Below are 12357 nucleotides of genomic sequence, written 5' to 3'. Positions count from 1 at the left end.
TTAACCCACTGAGCAAGGCCAGGGACTGAACTCGCCAACACTGGATCTTTTAACCCACTGAGCAAGGCCAGGGACTGAACTCGCATTCATCCTCATGGATACTAGTCGGATTCTTAACCCACTGAGCCACAATGGGAACTCCCTAAAATTTCTGACTTAATACAAGATGACATGTTTTACATAAAAAGAAGCAATTTAGTAGAGAAAAATCCGTTTTTATTTATTTTTATTAAATTTTTTTTTTTGTCTTTTTGCCTTTTCTAGGGTCGCTCCTGTGGCATACGGAGTTCCCAGGCTAGGGGTCTAATCGGAGCTATAGCCGCCAGCCTATGCCAGAGCCACAGTAATGTGGGATCCAAGCTGCATCTGTGACCTACACCACAGCTCACGGCAATGGAGGATCCTTAACCCCCTGAGCAAGGCCAGGGATTGAACCCGCAACCTCATGGTTCCTAGTCGGGTTTGTTAACCACTGCTCCACGACAGGAACTCCAAATCCCTGTTTTTAAAAGCTATATATTTTTAGGAAATTCTGCATATGTTTGGGTTAAGATAGAAAATAGAAAGGAGAGAAGAGGAACACCTGAGGGCATACACTACAGATTCTACAACTAGACAGTATATGGAGGCAGCTTTCCCAATGCATACTCTAAAAGTGGCATAGAGGCTAAGGATAACCATGCTTGGGGAGGGAATGTAGGGATGGCAACTTTCATTTTAGAAAAGTATTGATACACTGACTTAATTTAACATTTTATTTTTCAAAATCAGCTGAAGCAAATAATGGGAGAAATTATTCTGGGTTTAACTATGTCTGGTTAAAGAAAATTGGCTAGTAATATACAAGGTGACAAGATGACAGGAATTCTGGGATAAAAATAACTGAAATAGTGAGAAAAAGGGATCCCTAGCCCTGGCTAAAGCTGAACCATGACTTTAGCAAAATGTATTTCAAAAAGATTAGGGAACAAATAGGTATGATTTTGTGGTTAGAGTCTTCAACAAAAAGAAGGGTGGGCTAATAACTGAAAAGAAATAGAAATGTATAAAAAGCAAAATTTTAACCAAATTGCACATAAGCTCAATGCAAAGTAAAAGAAGAAGTACCAAAGAAACCGACTTAAAAGGGTTTTCTTTGATGAGCTCCTAATTTAAATATATGTAACTTTAAGATGTAGGGCACATATTCTAGGAAAAATAGAAAATAACAACATGAACCTGTAAGAATAGGCCAGATTTGGTTTAAATGAGGTAATGGCAAAAGGTTTTCAAAGCAAGATCAAGAAAAGTTAAGCCCCCTGACCAGGTAAAAAGACAGAGAAGACAGACCTTGTCCAACTCTTATCATGATTCCCTTTTCTGTTAGAAGGGTTTTCAACCTGAAAAGGATATAACAAAAATCCTAATAAACAAAATGCAGCCCAAGGAAGGTGAGGGCAATCTACATATTTTTTTAATTAAATTTTTTAACATATTTCAAACGTCTTTAAACCCAGAATCTATAGTCCTAAACACATTCTAAAATGGATTACAGAAATTCAATTTACAAATACTTAGGTACCAGAAATTTCTGAGTCTTTAAAAAAAAAAAAAGATTTAATTTCCATCTTTGATAGTCACTTTTTTGATGGAAAAATCTGAAAGTTTTCTCGACAACAGTAAAGCATTTTACAAAGTTTTTCATAACATTATTATATAAGCAAACAACAAAAAGGTAACCCGTCATTTAGAGATCATCATCAGAATAATCCCTAATAAACCTTGCCTAGTCCCATTTATTTATTTTATCAATTACTTCGGTAAAAGGGAAAAAAAATCTAGTAGGTCCTGCCTTGTCCTGTTGGATGTATTTTATTAGCTGCTTGGAAAAGAGGTAAAAAATTAATGTGTTTATGAAATGTGCAGATGACAGATAATTATACAGAAAATCCAACATCCTGATCTTTAGAACATATTCAGAATTAGGATTTAAAATCCTCATTAGTAGGGAGAGGATGCTAGCCATCATTAAAATGTGAAGGACCTGTGCATGTGAGAATGGGGTTGGTTCTATAAAACACCACAGCAGGATCACTGAGTGAAAGACGTATAGGCAGATACATTTCTAACAGGGTGATACAAAGATGGGAATTTACCGAAGAATCCAATTACTGAATATACACAAGCATGGGACACTAGTTCTCAGTAGATAGTAAGAAAGGTGACATGAGATCAGTGGTTTTCAAATTTGCTTTAATAGCAGAATCACTGCAGTGGAAGAAACTTTACCCAGAAGACTAACATACAAACAGAGAAAACTGCTCTAACTGAAATTCCCAACCTCATCTCACACTTAACTCATGCGGCATTGGATCAGACCATCTCTAAAGTGATTCATCTTATGATTAATAAAACTATAACTTCTCAAGATTTTTTACTCTGGATGGTCTGAATGAATGGTCTCCCAAATGGAATGAATGAGAGGGTCTGGAGAAAAATCAGATATAAATATTGAAATAAGAAACATGTATGTGTAACTGGGTCACCATGTTGTACGGTAGAGAAAAAACTGTATTGGGGAAATAACAATAAAAACAAAAAAAAAAAAAAGAAAAAAGAAACTATAGGAGTTCCTATTGTGGCTCAGTGGTAATGAATCAGACCAGTATCCATGAGGATGTGGGTTTGATCCCTGGCCTTGCTAAGTGGGTTGGGGATCTGGCCTTGCTGTGAGCTGTGGTGTAGGTCATAGACCCAGCTCGGATCCTGCATGGCTGTGGCTGTGGCACATACTGGCAGCTGCCACTCCAATTTGACCCCTAGCCTAGGAACTTCCATACGCCACAGGATGCAGCCCTAAAAAGCCCAAAAACCAAAAAAACCAAAAAACAAAAAAACAACATTCCCCCCCCCCCAACCAAAAAAACTGTACTCATGGACTGAGAACAGTACTTTTCAGGAGTTTCAGTAGTACTTTTTAGAGTGTACTTTTCAAGAGTTTCTCATGTCAATCCAGGTCAGCCATCAGCTACAATGGCCCATATACTGAGGTATTTTTTAAAAACAATTTAAAAGAATGTGAAAGTTTTTGAGAAAAACATCACCTATACCCACTAATTAACACAACTGTTAACATTTTTGTCTATTTGTATCCAGTTCCTACCCAAATGCAAACACATTTTGGCAGTTGCCAACATGGTACCTAACGTTTTTAGATTTCTCCATGAAATTAAGATGATGATTTCTACAAATGTAAGTTCCATGATAATTATATTTTATGGTTACATAAAAATGGAGATTTCATAATGTATTGAAAAATTTTCTTACTGTTGATCATTCAGATCATATTGGTTCTCCTTTTTGTTATAATTATTCCTATTCATTTCTCTGTACATGGTAGCTTTTCTTTTTTTTTTTCCTATTAGATGTGTCCTGAAGTTAAGATTCCTAAAGTGGGATTAGTGAATAAAAAGGTATGAACCCTACTTGGAATGCTTGTTGTACACAATAATACTTTCCAACAGATCTTTATCCATTCATCTGCAGTAACTACCTGAACTTTTAACATAACACACAGAAAGAGTAGTTAAAATATCTGCAAAAATAGTGTCCTTAGTATTAATGTCATTAAATTGATAGAAACTATCTTTACCATTTTCAAAAGAGGTGAGAAAAAGAACTACTACTGTGATTTTCTTTTTCTTTTGTTTTTGCTTTTTAGGGCTGCACCCACAAGCATATGGTGGTTCCCAGGCTAGGGGTTGAATTGGAGCTGTAGCTGCCAGCCTATACCACAGCCGCAGCAACGTCAGATCTGAGCTGTGTCTGTGACCTACACCACAACTCACGGCAACGCCAGATCCTGAACCTACAATCTTATGGTTCCTAGTCGGATTCAGTGATTCATTTCCGCTGAGCCATGAAGGGAACCCCCTGTGATTTTCTATTCTATTGATCAAAATTCTTTTGGCGAGGCTAGAGTATAATAATCTCACATTTAGGCCACAAAATAACAACATTTAAGTCATAATTAGGCCAAGAAAAGGTCTATTTTCTTTGCTTTTTCTAGAAGTAGCAATATAGAGAATAAATGGAGATTTCTGCCTACAATGAATTTAATGTTTAATTAGACCTCATATCTGAATGCCATTTAATAGCTTTGGCTACTAACAGAAACTAAAAACCAAAGCTTATTCCATGCTGATATAGTCAGTATGACCATAGTTGATGGTATCTTCATCATTTTACTTTGTTCTTTTTTTGGCTTTTTTTTTTGTCTTTTTTGCCATTTCTAGGGCCGCTCCCTCGGCATATGGAGGTTCCCAGGCTAGGGGTTGAATCGGAGCTGTAGCCTCCGGCCTACGCCAGAGCCACAGCAACGAGGGATCCGAGCCGCGTCTGTGACCTACACCACAGCTCACGGCAACGCCGGATCGTTAACCCACTGAGCAAGGGCAGGGACCGAACCCGCAACCTCATGGTTCCTAGTCGGATTCGTTAACCACTGTGCCACGACGGGAACTCCTTTTTTTGCTTTTATCCTATTTTAGGATTTAGCTTTTGCTCCCACATCAACATAAATGTCCATCCTTATTTAAGCCATCTACTACATAAAAGCTTCTCAGGCAGTCATCTTGGAGCCTCTGTATTCTAACGATCTTCCTCAAGATACAAACATGCTGAGAGAACCTGAACTTCAGTGGTACTGGGCATTAGTAAAAATGGTATTTTAACAGATCAGAAGATAATTTCAGGGTTATGCTTCTCTTCTGAATTTGTGATCTTAGTGATCTAGATCCAATTTTAGACGATGAGGAGGAACATTTTCAGGCTAGGCAAAGTAGGTATTCTGCTTCTTGTTGCTACCGTTTTGTCAAAAACTAAAAGCGGCTCTAGCTCTAAAATATTATTTTGACATATATTCTGACATAACTAAATAAGTCAGTTTAAATAACCTCTAAATAAGTTAGTTAGAGGTACATATACTGCAATTAATTCACCCAAAGCATACTGGGTTATATTACTATGGTGCAGCAGCTAGGGTGAGTGATTAGAAAATCTAATTTTGAAAATTTTGAATGTGAAAAATTTCCAGGTTTACATCATCAAAGTCTAAGGCTTTGCAGCTTAACAGTTTACTTCTTTGTACCTTGGAGCAGACCCAGAAATGCTGTGAGTAAAGTTTCAGCCTTTCTGCAGGCATTCAGTCCCTCACTGCCTAGGTGGAAAAATGGGGTTTCTATTTACTCAGGTTAGCCACATATTCTTTTTTTTGTAAGAGGATGGCTGGTTTTTAAGATTTCCAAATCTATCCTTTCTTGTCAGTAACAATAAAAAGAGTGTAGCAGTTTTCTTTCACTCAAGGGCTATCATGCAACCAGGCAAAATGTTAAGCATTTGTACAGAGGGAATTCCTGAGAGCATGTATATTTTAAGGTCTTGCTAAAGAATATAACATTAAATTCTTATTTAAAGTATATACATGTGCACATATGTACATATATTTACTTAAAGAGAGGCAGCCATAAAGGTCATACAATCAATCCCTTCATCTACATTTTCTGAGGTATGTCTGGTGACATTATTTGGCTCTTACAACTTAGGCCCCAAAGAAAACTGTTTTCCTTTAATTATACTGTGGTGTTATTATGGCCTTTGGCTTATGCAGAAGGGCACTTAAAAAAGAATCCATATGAAACTCACTATTACATTTATTGTTGAAATGCTGATGAGAACTTCATTTATTCTATCTTTTACAGTACCAAATCTGAAGCTAAAGGAGAAATACTTTTCAAACAGCAAGGTCAGAAACACTTTGCTTCTCCTAAGCTACCAGTTTGCTTTTTGTCTAATAGATAATGTGAAATTTTTAACAGATACTATTTCTTTAACTTAGCCACTAGGAAACTCAGAGAAATACCTGAGATCTTTTTTGGTAACTATTAAGATACAAGGCACGCATTTCTCTAAACTAATTTTAGCTCTGCCCTTAGCCTACTATTCGTCTACTAAATTCCTCATACCCAGATTTACTTCAGCACTGAAGTAAATTCTCAAGATCAAAGTCCAATGTCAGTTTCCCTATTTATGTTGAAATCTGATTTCAAAAGCTATAAAAATGTATACATAGCATATATATACACAAAAATATACACACACACATATATATTTTATTGCTACATATATATTTATTGCTATGTATACATATGCCTGCAGCATATGGAGGTTCCCGGGCTAGGGGTCAAATCAGAGCTGCTGCTGCCGGCCTACACCAGAGGCACAGTAATGCCAGATCCGAGCCGAGTCTGCAACCTACACCACAGCTCATGGCAATGCCAGATCCTTAACCCACTGAGCGAAGCCAGGAATCGAATCCGCAACCTCATGGTTCCTAGTTGGATTTATTTCATGATGGGAACTCCCAATAAAATATTTTTTTGATGACTGCTGACTGCTGTAACATGTATCAAAGCAACAGAAAAATCAGGCTATACTAAGTTTCTACCAGGCAGACAATTTGCCCAAAACCCTAGTTGCAATCATTAACTAGTTTCAGTATTTCACATTAAGAAAATCATTTAAAATTACCCCAAACTTATCAATCATAATTCTCATTGCTATTCATAGTCTAAAACAAATCCTAGAAAGTAGCTCAACAAGCAAATGTACTAGTGCAGGGTTAGAACCTATTTAACATTTTGAACAATCAATGTAATCTAACTTGGGCCAGTGATTTATTAAGTTTATTAATAGCTCATCTAAGCAAGTGTGTCTTCCTTCTAAAAATATCATAGTTAAAAAAAAAAAAAACCCAAAAAAGACCCCCTATATTTTTACACTTAAAAAATTCAGAGCACATTCAGTACATATTTGATTTGTGCTATATTACTCCAGGAGAGCACTGCCACTCATTTTACAGATTGAGAAAACTAATAAGATACTACTAAGACTAATAAAGTTCAAATGACTTTCTCAAGGTAGCATGTGCTGAAGAAACTAAAACCAGAAGAGATCCAATCCTTCTTTCCAAACTTTTTGTGGAATGAAAATGAAGAGAGGGCATGGATTAGAATGAAGTGTTTATTAGCAACTTCCTAAAAGATTAAGATTGGACAGGAATAAACAACTCTGTGACAGACAACAGGAGACAGCTTTTGACCTTACCGTTGAATGTCTAGGACTAGTAATGAGAGACTTTCTCTTATAGCATAAATACCCTTGGGCAAAAACTGGTTTGATCCCATTCAGTTCAACAATAGATGATTTAATAGTAATGGAGTCCACTCCTGACATGTTTTCTGTGTGTGTGTGTGTCTGGGGCGGGGAAGTACCAAATTTTAAGCCCAGTTGTGCTACCTATATATTTCTAACTTCATTTTAGCTGTCTCTGAGGACCCTCAATTCACTCAAGGGTTGGGTATTTTCAAAACATCTGTAATAACTGTGATTCTTACTAAATCAGGCCCCAACATTAGCTAGCTAAGGGACCAGCAGTGTTCCCAAACTCTAACCTGGGAGACTATGTGGGAATTTTTCTGGTGTGTGTGTGGGAGGGGTGGGAGGTGAAGAGGTAGAGGGGTAGACAAGATTCAGTTGTATCCTGATCTAAGTCTTCGCTAAATGTATTTGCACTGCAGTTTTAGCCATTTCAAATGATTAAGTTATACCAATCTATATTTCATACTTCTTGAAAATCTGTTCCAGTATATTAATAAAACTTATATTCAAAGTGATGGAACTAAAATGAATTATCTTCAATAACATTACATTTGTATAGATTGCTTTCTACTGTTAGCATCTCATTTGATATATATTAATCAAGAAATTATACAGAAAGCATTACTTTTAAAATAACTAAGGTGACATCACTTATACCATATATAAAAAGTATTTATGGGGTCCTTTTGTTTTGTGCTTTTTGGAAATTAAAGCAACATTTTATTTGCATTTAATCATTTGGTTTTGCTATGTTTTTGATGCTTGGAAAGTATTAAACGTTCAAATGAGATAAAATGGAGAAAAAAAACAGAATATGTCTTTATAGTGGAGATTTATGTGTTCTCACCTGAGGCTGCTGTGGCATTTGAAGGGGTTGAAGCAGCTGCTTGAATCCGAGCATGAGGAGGAATAAGGATGGTAGCTAGAGGTGGATTACTTGACAATTCTAGAGAAAAGGTAAGACACTTACGTTAGAGCCCACTCTTAGCTTTTACGTGAAACTATTTTATTGGTAACACTAAACAGAAGACATGTATTAACACACTGGTTGAAGAGAAAAGCAGACATGATAAACCTACATCTGAAACTAAATCAATGAGCTATTAATTAACCTACAGTCAAAGCCTACAGAAATATTGTGATACATAGCAAAGGCACTACCTGCTAAACTTAGGATATGTTTGAGAACTAAAGACCCTGGGAAAGGTATTCACCAAAAGTTTGAGGGCAAACATATTAATTAATAAGATAAATTTCCATCTTGCATTAACTTATATATACTCAGTTTCCCCTTACTACTCTGACAGTAACTGACTGCAGGAACTGAGGGTGATGGTGTCACAGAAAAGAGAGTACAACTGTAGTCTGTATGTCAGCATGCACAAACCAACTTACTCAAGGGCAGGTAAGATGTATCCAAATGCTAGTGTAAACAGGATTTAAGGAACAGCTGCTTAAAGTTTCATTGCTTTTATTAAGAACAAGAATGTCTTTGTTCAATTCTACTTTGCTTTTTTTTTTTTTAAATTTTATGGCTGCACCCAATGGCAGCCAGAAATGGAATCTGAGCCACAGCTGCAGCAACCCTGGTTTCTTTAACCTACTGTACCAGGTGGGAACTCCCTATTCTGCTTTTTAATTTAGTAAGATAATTACTTTTAAAAGTCTGAAATAAGCTTTTTAGGGCCCTACCTGCTGCATATGGAGGTTCCCAGGCTAGGGGTTGAATTGGAGCTACAGCTGCAGGCCACAGTCACAGCCACACCAAATCTGAGCCACGTCTGTGACCTACACCACAGCTCACAGCAACGCCAGATCCTTAACCCACTGAATGAGGACAGGGATCAAACCCACAACCTCATGGTTCCTAGTCAGATTCATTTCCACTATGCCACAACGGAACTCCACAAACTGGCTGTCTTTGAAGAATGAAGTACTGTATATGAATCTTGAGATATTTTTGTATTTTTAATTTTATTTTTTATTTATTACTATTATTTTAGGGCTGCACCTGTGGCATATGGAGGTTCCCAGGCTAGGTGTCGAATCGGAGCTGTAACTGCTGGCCTACGCCACAGTCACAGCAACCCGGGATCTGAGCCGCGTCTGCAACCTACCACAGCTCATGGCAATGCCAGATCCTTAACCCACTGAGTGAGGCCAGGGATCAAACCTGCGTCCTCATGGATGCTAGTAAGATTCGTTAACTGCTGAGCCACAATAGGAACTCTCGAAAAATAATTTTTAGATGATACTGGATGTTGGAGTTCCTGCTGTGGCACAGTGGGTTAGGACTCCGAGTGCAGTGGCTTGGGTCACTGAGGTGCAGGTTCAATCTGCCAAAGCACAGTGGGTTAAAGGATTTGGCGTTGCAAAAGCTGCTAGGATTTAATCCCTGGCTCGGGAACTTCCATATGCCAAAGGTGTGGCCATAAAAAAAATTACATGGAATGTAATAATGTAAAGAGCTAGCAAGACATGGTAGTGAGCTTGCATATAAAAACATTTGGTGTTAACTTCAGATAATGTGACTGTTCTTCCAGTCTGCCTGGGATAACCCTGGCTTATTCTTTTAGTTCCAGCATTTAACTAGTGAGTGCTCATTTCCACCCCATTAGTGTCACAGTTTGAAGGAATAATTATATGATCATAGGAAGACATCCTCTGAGCTATAAGCAATTCACAGTTATGACATGGACTAAACAAAGTCAGCAAACAGTGTTGTTTAAAAATCTTTATGGAGTTCCCATTGCAGCTCAGTGGAAATGAATCTAACTAGGATCCATGAGAATGCAGGTTCAATCCCTGGCCTTGTTCAGTGGGTTAAGGATTCAGCGTTGCTGTGAACTGTGGTGTAGGTTGCAGGCGTGGCTCGGATCCCACGTTACTGTTGCTGTGGCGTAGGCCAGCAGCTACAGCTCCAATTCGACTCCACAGCCTGGGAACCTTCATATGCTTCAGGTGCGGCTCTAAAAAGACAAACAAAACCAAAAAACTTTATAAAGTAAAATTCATATAATATAAAATTGTTTTAAAGTGTATAATTTTGTGGCATTTAGTACATTCACCATGTTGTACAATCATTACCTCTACCTAATTTCAAAACCTTTTCCCCACCACAAAGGGAAATACCTTTAAGCAAATCCTCTCCATTCATCCCTCTCACCCACGCCAGCAAGGAAATAGCATTTTGATAATGCAGTATTTTAAAAATATTTTCTGGTACAAAGCCCCTGGAAATACTGATTTATTCAACTTAGTGCCTAAATATCTAAATTTTGTACTAAAGATAACATACTAAATGATAACCAGATTCTGATAAAAAGAACCAACATGCTGATGTCAAGATATATGAAAAATAAATGGGAGGAAAAGCTCAAAACTAAGAGAAGACTCTTCATTTTTTCTCCCCCTTAAATGAGAAAACTTAGATCAGCTCATCAAATAACAATCCTCCCAGAGAAGATGGCTGGAAAACCACTGCCCTAATGATCAAGTTTGAAGACATGCTGTTTTCTCATAATCAGCTTTAGTAGCTATTTTGGTTCTGAGGTACAGAAAGAGCCTATGTAGTTTCACTTCAAGTCACCCCAATTTTAACCCACAAGCTTACACCTTAGAAAACAAAAGAATCCCTGATTAATTGCCATGGCTGATGACTTTATGGTTCTAGGAATAAAAATTAATGCAAGATGTGGTAGTTATTCTTCAGAAAAGAAAGTCAGACTCAACATACCAAATAAGCTTAAAATCTCCTAAAATAGAAAAGCTTCTTTAAATACATCCATCCATCTACCCACACACACCCTCATCCATCTAACAATACTGAGTGTGAAAGAGTGTGCTAGTTCCAGGACAGACAGATAAAAAGATAGTTGCTTTTTTCTATTCAACGAAAATAGAAAAATGGAAGGACAATTTATACAATATGCTGGCAAGAAAGGCATTCACTAGATTTAGGACAAGGGCAATTTTAAATGAAAAGATCTCTATGACCATGTGCCCAACATCTAAAAGAAAATCTTAAAAAGGAAAAGATGACTAGAGTCTTTTTTTTTTTTTTTGCTTTTTAGGGCCACACTAGTGGCATATGAAAGTCCCCAGGCTAGGAGTGGAATTGGAGCTGCAGCTGCCAACCTACAACACAGCTATAGCAACTCAGGATCCCAAACTTACTGAGCAAGGCCAGGGATAGAACCTGCAACTTCATGGATTCATTTCTGCTGCACCACAATGGGAATTCCCAAATATTTCAAAAAGACATTTTGACAGAGTTACTAATGAGGTAATGAGGTAATTAAAATAAACTCAACATTTGTGGTCTGTGGTCACTACTTAAAATGCTGCTCATTTTCTCCCATTCATGTACTTGCTTTTACCTGATCACCTACCCTTCTATATATGTATATGCATGTCTCATTGAGGGCCATGGTGGTTTTGTGTCTTATTCTGGATAAAGGGGTATGTGTGCATGTAGAGGGCTAACTAATGAAAGTGAAGGATGGGAAAGAGTAAAGGAAACAAGACCAAAAAAAAAAAGAGAGAGAGAGAGAGAAGCTGGAGGATCCTAGAGGCTTTGCCACATCTAGACACTGGGGAGAGGTAAGTAAAGTCCACGGAAAAAACTAAAAAGGTTCTCAACCTAGAGTGGTCAGTGGATAGCTTTGGGGGTAAGGAGGACTTCTGTGAAATTTTTGAGTCAAACATCCAAAAACTTGAGAAATTCTAAACTAGATAACCACATATAGTTCTACATCTCATCAATTTCTATACACCACTGTCCTTTTCCTCCTAATTAAGGGCATTCCTTAAGATTCTCTTTTTTCCATCCATTAGCTCATCTCTACTCCAAAGAGCTTACAAACTATCACAGTTTTTGCTTGTGAATAAGGAAGCCTCCATGTACTATAGTCCTGTTTTCTACACTACAAGCCTGTCCCTTTTGTACAGGGATGACTATGGTCACTTCTGTAGGGTGGTCACAACTGTAGGGTGTGACATGTTTGTAATTTTTTTTTTTTTTTTGCATACAACTATTACAACCTACTCCCAATTTCTCTGACTATCCACAGCACTGAATAGTAAGGAAATGGAGATAATGAGTGTGGATACAAAATGCAGTGAAAGAAAGCAAAAAAACATGTAGAAGGACAGAAACAG

The 12357-nt window shown here is 37.5% G+C and overlaps 1 protein-coding gene across 3 annotated transcripts in view; it reads right to left on the bottom strand.

The window, feature by feature from the left end:
- GSK3B (glycogen synthase kinase 3 beta) overlaps positions 1-12357 on the bottom strand; it is a 227803-nt gene that overhangs the window by 8835 nt on the left and 206611 nt on the right. For 2 of the 3 annotated variants that reach the window (XM_047791390.1, XM_047791399.1), the window contains one exon: positions 8045-8143. In XM_047791390.1, the coding sequence (XP_047647346.1) occupies positions 8045-8143 (99 nt within the window). Of the gene's footprint in view, positions 1-1329; positions 1380-8044; positions 8144-12357 lie in introns of all 3 variants that reach the window. The other variant, XM_047791405.1, reaches the window with a different exon arrangement.

The sequence above is a fragment of the Phacochoerus africanus genome, chromosome 1 (assembly GCF_016906955.1).
Source record: "Phacochoerus africanus isolate WHEZ1 chromosome 1, ROS_Pafr_v1, whole genome shotgun sequence".
Lineage (NCBI taxonomy): Eukaryota > Metazoa > Chordata > Mammalia > Artiodactyla > Suidae > Phacochoerus > Phacochoerus africanus.
The sequence above is the reverse complement of the archived record's forward strand: the minus strand, read 5'-3'. Positions and strand labels throughout refer to the sequence as shown.